The sequence below is a fragment of the Gadus macrocephalus genome, chromosome 5 (assembly GCF_031168955.1).
Source record: "Gadus macrocephalus chromosome 5, ASM3116895v1".
Lineage (NCBI taxonomy): Eukaryota > Metazoa > Chordata > Actinopteri > Gadiformes > Gadidae > Gadus > Gadus macrocephalus.
In genome coordinates this window covers 12506884-12522777 of record NC_082386.1, presented here as the reverse complement: position 1 = coordinate 12522777, position 15894 = coordinate 12506884, and the positions used below count along the sequence as shown (strand labels likewise).

Genomic DNA, 15894 nt, shown 5'->3' with positions numbered 1-15894 from the left:
ATAATAACAAACCAAAGGTGTATGAATAACTAGGGTTCTATGAATTCAGTTTTATTAACACAGCAAAGCCTATAAATTTGTGATACCACTGGGACTGCAGAGAGCTCCGCCCTGGTCCTCTCTTCCACGGTCACCGGCTCTCCATCCAGGACCTGCAGGTCCGGGAGACGCAGGAGTACCGTTGGCCTGTGGAGAGACCGCCAGGCCACCTGGACAACACACACACACACACACACACACACACACACACACACACACACACACACACACACACACACACACACACACACACACACACACACACACACACACACACGGGTCAGGATCTGAGGTCTATCCGGTGACATCTGGTTTGAGTCTCATGCTATGTGTCCCCCCCCCCCTCGGGACCCTGGTCCCCAACAGTAATCCCACTGAACCGGCTGATAGCTGATAGCGGCTAACAGCGGCTATCAGCTATCCTCCCCAGCCCCGCCCACGGTGACCTCCGGCCAGGGCGATGATCCAATCAAGGCGACTCGTGTGTGTCATCATCACAGGTGTACCGCCGTGACACGAGAAGGTGACCTGTCTGAGGGGAGACGGGGCATGAGGCCGAGAGTCCACCAGGGTGACAGCAGGAGGTGTTGCCGCCAGTGTGGCCGTTAGCCGACAGGCCCTGGCAGGATTAGGGGTATGGGGGTTGCTATAGGGGGAACCAGGCATCACCATCTGAGCCCTGTGGGGCCTCGTGTCTCCGGCCGGGAGCTTTGCCCGGGGCCCCCGGCGGCCCAGGAGGGCCAGATGGTCGCTCCGCCCCGACCAACGGGCCCCAGCGATGCGGCTCGCGGCCAATCGGTCGACGGATTTGTCCGTGATGCCGGCGGGAGCAGACGGCCCGTCGTGTAATCACTTAATTTAGAAACGGAGAGCGTGCCGTGTGTGCGAGAGAGAGAGAGAGAGAGCCTGATGCACTCCGGACGGGTGGAGGAGGGACGGACACGAAGCCGCTCCTTGGTCCTCCACCAGAAGTTATGTTGTGTCCACCATGAGCGGTCGGCCTCATGATGAAAGGGATAACATGCATATGACTTGTTAACGTTATGCAACGTTTTAATCGCAGATAATCTATATCAGTTCTCAAACGGCCGGGCGTATTAATGTGAGCTTTGCGGTACACAACCGTCAGTCCTACTCACCGGGTTGCCATTCACAGACAGCTCAATCAAGGACGGCAGGACTTCCAGCTTGTGCAACTCTGAGATATCCTATGAGAAGACAACAGATGCAGAAGATGAAATGAAAGAGTAGTTATGAATCACAAGCGAGGCCCTGTCCCCCCTGGGTCCCCTCCCCTGGGGGGGGGGGGGGGGGGGGATTCAATGGGGGGCCCCCGGTAATCTGAAGGGAAGGTGTGGGTGCACACAGGGGGTCCCGCCCGGCTCCGCCCCCTCCCCTGGACCCCGATGAGCGACGGTGGTGAGGCGGGGTGGGCGCCGCTATCGGAGTGATTTCTGTGTTTCTTGTATTAATTGAAAGCCCCTCAAGGACCATCATTAGTGAATCCAGGGAGTGTCGACGGCAGGAAGTGCAAATCACTCGCCCGGGGTGAGAAGGCAAGAGACGGAGAAGAAGATTACATGTTGCCTTGATTGTCCCCCTGTGTCCTCACACAACGTCTGACCTTCAATCAAAGTTGATTCTACTTAATGCGCCCACCCCCCCATGCATACCACCATGCGGTGATAATGACACATGATTACTATATTCCACGCTGCAGTTTGCAAACAGAAAAGGAATAAGTAATACACCCACCGCTTGAGTGGAACACATTCTTAAACAGGGCACACATTTTGCATATGATTGAATCAGCGGGTGGTCGTCGGGTTAATCAGTTTCTATAGACACACACACACCAAGGAATAAGTGGGGGGGAAAGGCTGACTGTGACCTCGTTGGCCTCATCAGGAAATCAGCATTGTGTGAGGGCTGCCTCTAGGGTGTGGGGGCTTCTTCTACAGAGTGAGGGCTTCTTCTACAGAGTGAGGGCTTCTTCTACAGAGTGAGGGCTTCTTCTACAGAGTGAGGGCTTCTTCTACAGAGTGAGGGCTTCTTCTACAGAGTGAGGGCTTCCTCTACAGAGTGAGGGCTTCTTCTATGGTGTGAGGGCTTCCTCTACAGTGTGAGGGCTTCTGCGTGCGGCTGCACTGGTCGGAGATCGGTCCTCCAGAGGAGGACCAGGAAGTAGAAAAGTAAAGAGGCCCACCTGTAGCTTGTTCATGGCGAGGAACAGCTGGCGGAGCTGCACCAGCGGCTCCAGGTGGCTGAGCTCGCGCAGGCGGTTCTGCGCCAAGGACAGCTCCAGCAGGAGGCTCTGACCCACCAGGGAGCTCTCCCCCAGGGCCTTGATGCGGTTGCGGTCCAGGACCAGGGCTCTCAGCCGGGTCAGTCCCTCCAGGCCTTCCACCTGGCTAATGTCATTCTCTGCAGACGGGAGAGTGAGTTTGTGCATGTGTGTGTGTGTGTGTGTGTGTGTGTGTGTGTGTGTGTGGGGGGGGGGGGGGGGAGGGGGGGAGGCAGGAAACACGGTCAAAGTAGTTGGGAACATATAAGTTGTCATCAGGAAATGGGGGGAGATTGAGGTGGAATCTTGGTTAAGTCATCTGGAACATTGCGTTTGTGAAGGAAAGTGGAGCCGGTGGGAAATTGTCACAGGTTTTGAGGTACTAAACAACATGGGATCCTCTTTGTGCTTTTTCCATCCCTCCCAAGATTGAAATAGGCATTTTCAAAAGATGTTTAAGAAAAGAAGTGCAGCCAAACAACTGAGGTCAGCTCAATCGACAAAACACATGGCAGGATAAAGGCACACACAATCAGACCCCCTGCAAGGCAATTGAAAACAAAGTGTGTAATACTTTTCACCCAGCTCTCCGTCCACCTGGGCTAGATGTCTAAAGGGGAATACACTCTCTCTGTGTTTGCCTTTTAACAGCCTCCGACACAAACACACAGACACACACAAATGACTTTATTTTTTCTACAGGCTTTGTAAAGAAGGAAGGATGTGTTTGTATGTGTGTGTGTGGGGTGGGGGTGGGAGGGGGTGGGTGCTGGCACATCACCCATACGCACCTTGAAGAAAGAGTGCTTTGAGATTGGTGAGCCTGCTGAGCTGCAGATTGGCCATGTTGGAGATGCCATTGTGGCTGAGATGCAGCACCTCCAGGCTGGCCATCAGCGGCTCCAGGCCTCCAGGCGCCAGCGCCTCCCTTTGACCCAGCAACAGAGAGAGAAGAGAGGGCGTTTGTTTCCTGGTCTGTCTGGGGCTAAATGGCTGGACCTCAGAAGTGGCAAAGGAACTCAGCTCAAGGCCATCACAGGCGAGGGCTCGTTGGTTATTGCTTTTTAACGATGCGCGGGGAACGGCAGCGGCGGTTGCAGAAGCGCATTTCGAGACGCCGTGAATAAACGCTCTTGAGAAATGACTAGCGGAGATGTAATTGCTTTGATCGCTGTATTGCTTTTTTATCACTGCTCTATTTACTTACTTAGGTTTTTCTTTTTGGGACAGATTCTCCTGCTGGCGGAATGCTTTTAGGATGGGATTACTCATGTATATGCCTGCAGGCTTAAAGGCTGATCCACTGGGGCCCGTATACTGGTCTCTTTAATCATATTTGGATATAGCAATATTAATGCTGCTTCTAATTTTACATAAATCAAAGAAAATAATCCAATAAATACTTATTTTAAACATTGAGGTTGCGGCTTTCAACCCTCGGTGCAATCAGCTCACAAAGGGCACTTCATACTGAGGTCTAAAAGTCATCGGTGAACATGATACTGTTATAAATATTCCCTGGCTCGGATACTAAGCGTGCATTCGTGGCTGTGTGGCGTGATTGGGGCTCTGTGAGCGATGAGGCTTCTTAGAGCATGACGCAGCCCAATGACGCTGCAGTGTTTCAGCCCAGAAGACATCCTGACCTCCACGGGGTCTGGTTCCTACGACACAACGTCCTCCTGATAATATGTAGGGTGGTTATTTGTTCGGTCCAGAGAGAAATGACAGAGGGGCATCTCGGACAAAAAGGACAACGACTCAGGGCCTCTGCAGCCACCCAGCACCTAACGCTGTCCCCACCGCTGAGCACAGGCCAACACTGCCCCCCAATGGTGAAGCTCTGCCAATTCATACGGCTCATTTACAATTTACATTTGGTGGTCGACGGAAATTGCTGGTGAAACGAGACAGTGTGCTAGGTTGTGTGTGAGCTCGTGCTGTCGCTGACCTGCTTCCCTTGTTCGGGTCTGGCCGGCCATAGCCACTGGAGGTCACCTTGCGGTGCAGCAGCTGTCTCTTGGTCAGGTGGCCCTTGCTCTTCTGTCGGGGCAGGATGGACTCGATGTGGTTGTGGTTCAGACACAGAGCCTGCAGGTGAGAGAAAGACCCTCAGGCGCGTGTCTCCCGGGCCAACCCTCGAGTGGACCAGCCCCCGCTGCGGCGCGGGACCGTACCGTGACGTTGGGCAGGTAGACCAGGCCGGAGAACGAGGTGAGGTTGTTGTTGTCCAGGTTCACGCTGCGCAGGTTGAGGAAGAGGTCAGTTGGGGTCAGATCCACCATCCTGCACACAGAAGCAGAGAATACAAAAAAAGAACGGGTAATGTATTCGTTGGCCTCAATTTGAGTTACAGCTCACTAAAGACACTGCTACAATATGCGTTCCACATTCATGTGATTCAACCCGCCCCCGAGAGGTGGGCTTACCTGATGGAGCAGGCCTGCATCCTGAGGACCCTCACGTCCGAGTACCTGGAGTGACCCAGCTTCTCCGCCACCATGTCCGGCAACAGGCGGCCGCTGAACACGTCCTTGGCGTTCTTAGACTCGGTCACTTCCTGTGCAGAAAGGTAGATATCCCCTCTGTTACGTCACCATAGAAACTCAGGTGAAGACATTGGGGGGGGGGGGGGGGGGGGGGGGAGAGAGCTGGAGAAGACACACCTACCACTCCGACCCCATCCAGGGCTTTGAGGGCCGGCAGCTGGAAGACAACGTACATCCTGTAGTTCTCCAGCTTGTCCACTAGGGGGTTCCCGTGGAGCTCAAGGATGATGAGGTGAGACAGGGCCTGGATGAAGAGCGGTGAAGTCCAACCCAGGATTAAAAGTTAGCAGGCGTCATTTGACAACAGAGCTATGCGGAAGGGAATCTCACTGTTCTTCCTTCAATCTTTAATACTCTAGCACATTTCAACATTCCTTCGACGGTTTCAGAGCGATCAATATGAGCGTGGTTCACCTTCAGATGGAAGAGGTCTCTGGTGGTGGCGATGAGGTTGTTGCCGATGTACAGCTCTAGGAGCGAGCGAGCCCGCTGGATCCCGTGCATGGAGGCGATGTGGTTGTCCTCCACGGACAGGAAGTGCAGGTTGGGCAGGCGCTCCAGGCCGAAGGCGTCCAGACAGTGTAGCTGGTTTCCGTTCAGGCTCAGTTTGACCAGACGACGCAGTGGAGACAAACCTCACGGGAGAAAAAGGACACTTCGATAGAACCCTGCTGAAAGGGTCATGGTGGATGCAGAGGTGTGTGTGTGTGTGTGTGTGTCTCTCTCTTTGTCTGTGTGCATGTGTGTGTGTGTGTGTGTGTGTGTGTGTGTGTGTGTGTGTGCGTGCGTGTGTGTGTCTGTGCGTGCATGTGTGTGTATGTGCTTTACAGCGTTTCATGTTCCTCTCTGTCAATCAGCAAAGCAGTCCTTCAGGTACTCCTGACATGTGATCCTCCGTCTCGCTCTGCGTCGGTCAACGTGAAGGTGAAACTCACCGTCCAGGCTGGAGATGGCGTTGTGGTTCAGGGAGAGTTCCTCCAGGGCCAGGCAGTGCTCCAGGCCCTCCAGATGGCTGAGGTCGTTGTCGTTGAACGAGGCCCACCGGAGGTTGACCAGCTTATCCAGGTTAGCCAGCCTGGAGATGCCCAGCCCGTCTAGGGACAGGGCTGTGATCTGTGGACGATACGTAGCGCTGATCTCCTGTCATACTCTGGGGTACTGACTGGGCTCACCTAGGAACGGAGACGTGTACGTGATCAAGGTTCCTCTGTTATGGAACACCAATGGTTTCCTTGCCTCTTGATAACAGGCCACTAAAAATCGGATACATCTGTCCACACTAGGGTGGCAAATTTAGCCGGATCACAAACAAGAAGCAATGCAACGCCATGGAATAAAAAACATACTGAAGTTGCTAGGAATGTAGGTAGCCTGGCGTGTGTGCATATGCATATGTGTGTGTGTGAGTGTGACTATGCATATGTGTGTGTGTGAGTGTGGGTGTGTGTATAAGTGTGTATAAGTGTGCATAACTGTGTATAAGTGTATGTGTGTGCGTGTGTATAAGTGTAATAATGTAAATATGTGAGTGAGTGTGAGTGTGTGTGTGTGTGTGTGTGTGTGTGTGTGTGTGTGTGCGGTGTGAGTGTGTGTGTGTGTGTGTGTGTGTGTGTGTGTGTGTGTGTGTGTGTGTGTGTGTGTGTGTGTGTGTGTGCGGTGTGAGTGTGAGTGTGTGTGTGTGTGTGTGTGTGTGTGTGTGTGTGTGTGTGTGTGTGCGGTGTGAGTGTGTGTGTGTGTGTGTGTGTGTGTGTGTGTGTGTGTGTGTGTGTGTGTGTGTGTGTGCAGCCTACCATGGCGGTCCAGCCTGGTTCGGGGGTGGCGTGGGGGGGCCAGGGGGCCGGGCTGAGCTGCACCAGTAGCTGGGCGGTGGACAGCAGGCTCAGGCTGCGGGGACACTCACAGGCCGTACCGGAGTGGGTCAGCAGTGAAGCCTGGGGGCCGCACAGAGTCACTGAGTCTCATGTGTCCAACATCGGCAAACAGCATGAACCTCGAATACAAAATGGCAACAAATAAATCTTTTCTCGTTTCCTCTAGACTTCCAAGTTCCTATTTAAATAATGTCTAAAATAAATAAGAAAATTGTAGCACTGCTGACATCAATGCCATGTGATGTCCTGATGATTGACCAAGTGAAATTTGACTAAGAAGCTGAGCTGTGTTCCGCTGTGTTCGTCAGTATGTTGTCATGTTGTAATGCATCGACTCCGCTGAACCTGGGTGATCCTGGAGCTGGCGGTGGTCTGCGCAGCTGCAGCCACCTCTTCCTCTGAGACCGGGACCTGGTCCAGGTGGGTGAGGGTCCCCAGGCGGCCAACAATGGTGGCCCTCACCGAGTCGGGCTGTGCACAAAAAACGACAGAAATCCAAACCTTGGTCCAGGAGGGCAAACATCATAAAGGGTTAGGGTTAGACGAGCTATCGCTTCAAATGGATGGTAAAAGTTTAGACTTTGGCTCCTCCAAAACCCCTTCTACAGCCATTCAATTCAAATTAAATGAAATTAAATTTTATTTGTATAGCCCTTAATCAGAGGTACAGTCTCAAAGAGCATAACAGGCCATCTATTTATGACACACCCCTGACCCTAGCCCCCCAGAGAGCAAGAGAAACCTCCCTTCATGCACCCCTATTTATTGAAGGAGGGTCCCGGTGGCCTGGCCGCGGCGAGCCGTACCCGGGTCCAGGGGTTGTGGCGGGCGTCCAGCCTCAGCAGAGCCGCGGCGTGCTTCCTCAGCACGGCGGCCTCGTCCCTCGCCCTGCTCAGCCGGTTCCAGCGCACGTCCAGCGTCCTCAGCCCGCCCAGACCCCTCCAGCCCTCCAGGGAGGCGATGTGGTTGTAGCTGGCGTCCAGGAACTCCAGGTTGGGCTGGGGAGACGCACACAGAGCCCGGGCACATCGGTTCACCGCTGACTAACCACTGAGTCGTTCAGCTCGACGGTAGAATTACTGAAGGGTGAGGGTTCAATGACGACATCCAACTATGAGGGATTATAACTATAAAAGGGATTATATGGAAGTTGCTTCCGGACCCTCGCTCGTCGGGTTGGCTCAGCGTAAACTAGGCTGTGGCGTGCTTTCTGGCGTGCTGGCACATTAAGTGCCGTCTCCTCATGGATAATGAAGGAGCCCTCTCTGCTTTTGAGTCTGACCATGTGGGAGATGTCGTCCAGCCGTGTGATCTCGTTGAAGCTGATGGTCAGGTGACGCAGGGCGCGGAGGCCGGAGAGCTCCTTCAGCTTGGACAGACCGCTGCCGTGCAGGTTCAGCACCTGGTGGGGCAGACAGTGATCCAGACATTCAGGGGAGGAGGAGCAGCCAGTGGGTGTGTGTGTGTGTGTGTGTGTGTGTGTGTGTGTGTGTGTGTGTGTGTGTGTGCCTATAGCCAACGCAGCAGTGAGCCAGCTACATCCTGTGAGGGTGAACCCCTATCCACGCTCACGGTGATCTGACTGAGGGTGTTGACCCTGGCCGACTGCAGCAGGGTGCCCTCGTCCAGACCGGTCATCCGGGGGCGTGGCTTCAGGAATGGCTCCATGCTGAGGAGCTCCAGAAGAGGGGGGTGGTCTACCAAAGGAGAGAGGGCCGGGAGAGCCCCCTGCTGGGAAGCACACAGGAACACGTCAGACGTTTAGGAGCAGGTATTCCCAGGATTTTAGTCTCTTTTTATTTAGGATGTCCCTCACCTCCGTGACGTATTCAAAGTAAACAATGTACTCTGGCAAGACCAGCTCATGGTCGAACACAAACCACTGGCTGGGTCCGTCTAAGAGACGACAGAGAGCAGCGCAGCAATGACACCAGTGAGTATCATTTGGAGTCTTTAGAAAATGAGAAACATTTGAGGTGACTTGTCTGCACCTCGGTGGGACCTGACCCCGAGCTCTGTGCCCATGTTGCGGTACACCGAGTCGGCTTTGGGGTCCACGGGCACGCCCTCTCGGAGGTGGACGCTGCGGCCAAGAAACACTTTGGAGACGATCACGTGACCTACGACGTTAAAGAGAAGATCCACTTTGGTTAGGTTCAGTAAAAATACGAAACCAAAGGTCAGACGGCATGTGGCATCGAACGGCATCGAAGATAGAGCGGGTTGGCTGGTAACCGGAAGGTTGCTGGTTCGATCCCCGGCTCCTCCTAGCGGGAGGGTGTCGAGGTGTCCTTGAGCAAGACACCTCACCCTAACTACTTCAAACGAGCTAGCTGTCGCCTGGCATGGTTGACACCGCCGTCGGTGTGTTAATGGTGTATGAATGTGTGCATGAATGGGTGAATGTTATATAATATAATATTATAAAGCGCTTTGAGTGGCCAGAAAAGTGCTGTATAAATGCAGTCCATTCGTTGCAGAGGGGGCACCGACCCTGAGTGAAGGGCAGAGGGAAGCTACGGGGGTCCTGACGTAAGGCGTGCTCCAGCCTGGGTGCGTCTGCCACGTTCAGGCTGTTGGACAGAGGCACGGCACACTCTCTCCCCAGCGCCTGGTGGATACAGACCGGAAGGAGAGCGTCGTCTACAGCTCACAACTTAACAACCGTGAAACGTTGCAGTGGCGAGGGGAAACACACCTCTGCGCTTAGGAAACCTTCCTCCAGGATTTGCAGCATTTCATTCTCCTCGCTGGGTCTCTCCGGGTCAGGAACATAGAACAGGTACTCCAGCCAGCGCTTGTAGTTCTCCCTGAGAAACGTCAAGACCCAAACATGCCTCAGTGAGTGACACGAGGTCTTCTGTGGGGCGTTCATCGATAGAGAAGACATTGTAACGCGGGACGATCTGGTGATCAGATCTCAGCCCTGATCCACTCACGGTGAGCAGAACGGGGACTCGTCAGCCAACCGCAAGCTGAGTTTCTCCTCAAAGCGCAGCCTCAGAGCGCGGTTGTGCACGCGGGTCATGCTGGTGATCCGGAGGCCGGTGACGCCGTGGGCCTTGAGGTCCCCCACGGAGAACCTGGACTGGATAAGGCCCTGGCAGGACGCAAACCTGAGCAGTCCAACCACATGAGTTCCACCAAATCAATCAAGCAGTAATCCTTGATTTTGTTGATTGATTGTTACACCAAGCATAAAACATCACATTGATTATTTGATTTGTTTCATCAGTGGCAGAACCAGAAGAGTACCAGGGATCTCTGGGGCAGCCGTCCTCAAAGCGAATGTTCCCCACAGTCTGGAGCTCCATCAACAGGAAGTGGACCGTGCATTCCTTCCTGTGCGTGGCCTCGGATAACTCCTGCTTGTACCAGGCTTCGATTCTGCAGCAGAGATGTAGTAGAGCACGTATTATATGTTTGCATCTACAAAATATTGATGGACTACATTATAAGACATAGACATAATTTGCATAAATAAGACATGAACTGTATCCACATGTATTCTGATAATTATATTTGCAGGTTTATCATTTGTAATTTGTTTCTTTTTTATTACACTACTGCCCCAAACTTACTGCTGTAGCCCCCACATTTTCTGACCTGATACATCATTATGCATCTGGATCTATTCCCTGACACCCATAATGCTCACTCTTCCAGCCTCCGTTCACACTGCTCCACGCGTTGGCCCAGCGCCCCCATCTTGCTCTGTATCTGGTGCTCCACCGGGGAGTCCCTGCTGGAGTCCGTAGAAGACCCCGCCTCCTCCCCTGAGTCCTCCTCCTTCCCTGGGTCCTGGGTCCCGGCGGGGGGCGACGGTGCTCGGACCGCCCAGGGGAGGGGCGGCCTCGCTCCGTGTTCCTGGACCTCAGACAGAGACCTCTCCAGCTGAGGGTAAGGAGCGCCAGCAGTGGGGTGAGCTGAGAGGTGGAACACCGTCTCCCACTGAGGCTCAAATAGAAGCTGAGCATTTTGTTTGAAAGCTCAATGCTCGACGGTGCCAGGACGGAGGTCATACATCTTTGATGGCGCGGCCGCACGCTCTGATCTGCTCCACGGGGGGCTTCCAGAGGGCCTCCTTCTGCTCCGTCAGCCGGTGCCCCGTCTCCCTGAGGTTCTTCTGGGCCGTGTGCACACGCATGTTGTAGTACATCATCTTCTTCATCACCGTCGTCTAGGGGAGGGCATGGAGGGAAACGGCATGCAGGCGAACCAAAAGTAAAAACTCATTAATATTGAATGACTTTTCTAAAAAAGGAAAACCTTGTCGGATACCACTATCGTGTCTGTGTGCCATTTAATAAAACAACCGTACGATCGATCGCTTCAGGTTGGAGACGATAGAACTTCGATACTATGATGCAACTATAATGAAGTTATAAATATTGTATATGAATTGGAATAGTAAAAGGGAGAGAGACAGTGAACAAGAGAGAGTGAGAATCAAACATAGAAACAGAGCTCAAGAACACAAGACAGGGAGAGAGAGAGAGAGAGAGAGAGAGAGAGAGAGAGAGAGAGAGAGAGAGAGAGAGCGAGAGAACCAAACAGAGCAACAGAGCTAAAGAACACATAACAGGGAGAGAAAGAGAGAGCGAAAGAGAGAGATAGAAAGATCGAGAGAACCAAACAGAGCAACAGAGATAAAGACATGGAGAGAGAGAGCAAAAGAGAGAGAGAGCGAGGGAGAGTGAGGGAGAGAGAGAGAGCGAGAGAGAGAGATAGAGAGAGAGAGAGCGCACGCGAGAGAAACTAAAGGAAGTTCACTGCTTACCTCAGCAGCCTCCTTCATATGTCTACTGGATACGTTGTAGGAGTCCAGCCGCTGGAGGCCGGGCATGTGGTACAGGACATGGGTGGAGTAGTTGCAGAGCAGACACACCGGGTTGGCCACTGACTGGGAGTCCTGCAGTCCCAGGGCTTTCAGAGCGGGCAGGTGGGCCAGGAAGGTTAGCTCCTGTCGAGCGCAAAAAGATTTTGTACCTCAGGTGTTTGGTTGTCACCCGAGGCCACCTTCTCTGGCTCTGAGTACAAAGAGCTGATATTTGTATTACATTCTTCAGCATTTTAATAGTGTTTTCTCCTTCCTTTAAAAGGAAGGCTGGTCATCAAGTGGTGGTTTGAGTCCCAGCTCTGAGTGCTACTGGGGTTGATGCCCAGCGTGTGTTAGCATGCTGGAGCTAGAGGCCCAGCTAACCCAACCTAACCATCTCTGTGTTCTGAATGCACCATAAGAATAAGAGAGTCCTCTAAATGAGTCTGGAGCACCAAGCCCTCTAACGAAGGGAAATGGAGGATAATTTGTGTTGGAGTGGAATATTTTAGTTTTACAGTGCAGCAGAAATGTGAAAGGCTTGATTGACAGATATGTGTTTTGCATTGGAAAATATGTATTTTGAATTATATGAAAATACTATGAGTAGTGATATGTAATATTGAAAGAGGAGTGAAGGAAGCACAGTGGAGGTACATCATGTAATGGACCTTTTTAGGTTCTCCTTAAAAAAAACAATCAATCTGCTGCATTGTGCTCGAGTGATATGCTCGAGCACAAGCGAGATGCTGAAACATCTTAATGGATTATCTTCTCAGGCCTGCAGAATAATATCAGAAGCGGATATTTTGGATGGCTTTCAAAACTGAAGTATGGGTTACTATGAAAAGAAGGGTCATAAGAAGATAAAAAAAAACAGCAAATCATCTTCCTATATTGGTATAACTATATGTTGGTTCTTCCTCGGACACAGAGCTTTCGTTAAAAATATAAATATACAGTTTGTTGCGGCAAGACCCAAATCTTAAAAACATAAATCTACTAAAAGGAAAAGGACAAATTCTATATATTATAACAACAAGCTTGTTTTTCTACTTGAGGTTTTAAAGGGTTGAATGGTCCGGTAAGCCAGATAGAGGAGTTCAGAACGCTGGAGCGACCCCTGATGTTTCACAAGGTTTTTTCTAGTATACCTTTTCAGTACCAAGGCCGCTGTGAAGAATTTCTATTAAAATCTGATAAAGCCAAACTTTTACGTAAGCAATTTAAAATGTTTTTTTCCTGACCTACCTTAAATGAGGCAATCTTGTTCCCAGATAGATTCAGATCTTCAACGTTGATATTGGGATCAAGGCTGTGCCCTTTGTAAAAATGTTGTAGAACAAATTTTTGGGTTAATTCTCTTACAGTAGATCAAATCAATTGGGAAAGAATGCCGGATACGTTTAGCTGTATTTACCTATTTTTTCAATTTTGTTGTCAGCTAGATTTAGTTCTCTGAGTTTTTGCAGAGTATTCAAACCCTTTTTATAAATCAATCAAGAGAAACATATATCATCAGCTATATGTCCAAAACGGTCCACAATTATAACATAATCAATTCTGACGGATAGATAGCAGGGCAGATGGACTACCTCAATGCAACTGATATCATTGTTGTTCAGCCATAGCACTTGCAGATTAACCTGCAACTCCAAATTCTCTATTTTACTGATTTGATTGTCGTATAGGTAGAGCTTCTCCAGCTGAAAGCAGCTCTGCAGTCCATCGATCTTCTGCAAGAAGGAGGGTTTCACATGGATGAGACTCAAACCACACAGAGCTCTTCTGTACAGTGTTATTAGCAGGGCCAATGAAACAGAGACATACCGTCAGCTGGCATTCAGCCACCCAGAGCTCCTGGAGCAGCGGGCAACCCTCCAGGCCCTGGAGGTGGCTAATGCTCTGGCTCACTATTGTGAGTTGTAAAAGCTTTGGGAAGAGCGAGAGGCCGACCATGCGGGGATAACCCGAGAAGAACACTTCCAGTGAAGCAACCGCGCTGAGATCGTCTGACATCTTCTCAAAGGAAAAGCCATTTGCCCTACACTGTTGGAAATGCAAAGAAGTGACATTTGTTTTGTGATATAACAGACTCATACAACAGATTATATGTCAACTGATATAACAAAAAGGACAAATACATGTATGTTATATTTTTTGTAGAATATCTTTTTATCATGGTGTCTGCAATAGATTTGAACCTTTCTATTGATATAACAGGCTAATACAGCATTCAGAATTTATTTCTACAGCTGATATAATGTTATATTATGAATGAAAACATGAAAAAAATAAGCGTGGAATTGAACTCACCAATTGTTTAATAACCTCATCGTCAGAAATGACCTTCGGCTTTTCACTTGAGGTCATCATTTTCTGTCCTGAAATTCATGCAATGATGTCACCTTGTTGAGGTTTGTGTTGATGGAGGTTCATTAGGAGTCAGAAAACAAATTAAATATATCAGACTCTATATGTGTCCAAGCACATTTCTTTATTGTGTTTGTTTAAACATAAAACACAATAATAAATGTCATTGGTTGAATTATTAGACATACTGTTGTTATTGTTTCAGTATTAAATGGCTTGAATCAAGTGAAGGGATTTGGGATTTTTCCCTCTAAATGGAGTAAACAATGTAAACATGCACACCATTTAAAAAAATGAAGAAATGGTGGGAAACAAATACATTTTACGAATAGCTAATGTGACAAAGTTTGAATACATTTGAGATAAAATATAGACTAGCTGAGCTGTTCTGATAAAGTGTGTGTGTGTGTGTGTGTGTGTGTGTGTGTGTGTGTGTGTGTGTGTGTGTGTGTGTGTGTGTGTGTGTGTGTGTGTGTGTGTGTGTGTGTGTGTGTGTGTGCGTGTGTGCGTGGGTGTGTGTGGGTGTTAGGATAAGTATGTTATTGACCTTATTCCTTTCATTCTAGTTGATTGAAATAAGATCACAAAATGATGAGGCTTATACTGTTGGACTCCTTGGAGTGTGTTTGGCGCTTGGCAGGAGCTATGTGACACTTTTATCTAGACACGTTTATCTAGATATCATGACGTGAAAAACTATATTTTTAAGCATTTAGCTTCTACCAGGAGTACACCAGATATGCAGCAATCACCTCTATCCATATAAACGGGGGTCCTCACATACAAATGCCTGATAAGAATCATATTTCCAATCGATTAGTAATTTTTAAACTTGACATTGTGTTTCTAGGTTAATATTGACATTGTTAAAAATTACCGAGGGTCAGAGAATGGGGGGATGGATCCGCTTTCCTCCCATTGACTTCCATTATAAAATAGAATGTTTTATAATGTGGAATTTAAAAGACAGTGGCCGCCTCCTTTTTGAACAGCTCTGTGCGACCCGGGCGGGGCAAAAGCGTAGCAAAAATAAAGTACAGCAAAAGTTACAAGACTGTACATTATTTTTTGTGAACGAGTGGATGAACTTCTCATTCCATAAACCATTGCGAACTTTTTCGCAATGGTTCCAACCCAATAGTTTTGCGCGTTTCTTGCATAACCTTTGTCATTATATTGTTTATATGGTTAATAAAAGATGTGTCATATATTCTGTTTGTGTGTTTGTGTGTGTATATATATATATCTATAGTGTATGTCCTTGTCATCGACATGGTACGTTCCTTCGTTCCTGACTGCAATCACTGCAATAAAGTTACTTGTTTTTAATACATGTGAATTCAGGCTCGTGTTTACGTATTCATTCAAGTTGAATGAATACGTAATAAACACGAGAATACATAATGTTGAATGATTCAACATTATGTATTCCTGCTTTTATAGTGCCAAAATTACTAAAAAAGCACTGCTAGTGCTATATCCTATATTTTTACCTACCTATTTTTATCATAAATTCTATGTCAACATATTTTTCAACACGTAGAGCTAATTTCCTCTAAAGCTCAAAGAACAGCTCTCTAACTTTCCATTAATCGGAGGGAATCATCGTTGCCCTGTGGTAAGTGATCGAGTTCAGAAGCAGTCATCGGCGACATTACTTTCGCGGGTGCGGGTAAACGTTTCCATGGTCACAACGAGCCCCACCAATCATAGATCTCGTTTTACACTTTAGGATTATGGTTAGTGTAGTGGTTTCAAATGACATCCAAAATAAAACATGTTTATCTAAAAACTAGATGGTCCCTTCTTTAACTTGTGGCTTCAACAGGAGCATATACCATAGTTCGACAATATAACGGCGCGTGGTGAGTATACTTTGGATGGTTACGACATAATGGCTTGCAATCAAAACCTCTGTGGAGAAAATGAATGGGATTTTTACTTCCGGAACCACAATGT

The 15894-nt window shown here is 49.3% G+C and overlaps 1 protein-coding gene across 1 annotated transcript; it reads right to left on the bottom strand.

Moving 5' to 3' along the window:
* Nucleotides 1-29: 29 nt before the first annotated feature.
* Nucleotides 30-14473, bottom strand: lrrc9 (leucine rich repeat containing 9). The gene is made up of 29 exons (XM_060052489.1): nucleotides 13879-14473; nucleotides 13393-13611; nucleotides 13158-13298; nucleotides 12983-13046; nucleotides 12814-12884; nucleotides 11524-11706; nucleotides 10768-10923; nucleotides 10402-10637; nucleotides 9999-10130; nucleotides 9683-9859; nucleotides 9442-9553; nucleotides 9237-9354; nucleotides 8735-8863; nucleotides 8560-8639; nucleotides 8316-8474; nucleotides 8026-8145; nucleotides 7550-7741; nucleotides 7089-7214; nucleotides 6663-6803; nucleotides 5808-5985; nucleotides 5287-5507; nucleotides 4994-5116; nucleotides 4753-4883; nucleotides 4501-4609; nucleotides 4275-4414; nucleotides 3115-3251; nucleotides 2246-2463; nucleotides 1179-1247; nucleotides 30-209 (listed from the first exon to the last, which is right to left on the bottom strand). The coding sequence occupies exons 1-29, from the start codon at nucleotides 13936-13938 to the stop codon at nucleotides 30-32; spliced, it is 4122 nt and encodes a 1373-aa protein (XP_059908472.1). The 5' UTR covers nucleotides 13939-14473.
* Nucleotides 14474-15894: the final 1421 nt, after the last annotated feature.

What these genes read in the sequence shown, in the direction of transcription:
- lrrc9 (XM_060052489.1), bottom strand. Translation starts at nt 13,938, where the DNA reads ATGATGACCTCAAGTGAAAAGCCGAAGGTCATTTCTGACGATGAGGTT. An exon ending in ATATGAAGGAGGCTGCTGAG is followed by an intron (nt 10,924 to 11,523) that starts GTAAGCAGTGAA and finishes GCCCTCCCCTAG; the next exon opens with ACGACGGTGATGAAGAAGAT. An exon ending in ACTTTGAATACGTCACGGAG is followed by an intron (nt 8,475 to 8,559) that starts GTGAGGGACATC and finishes TGTGCTTCCCAG; the next exon opens with CAGGGGGCTCTCCCGGCCCT.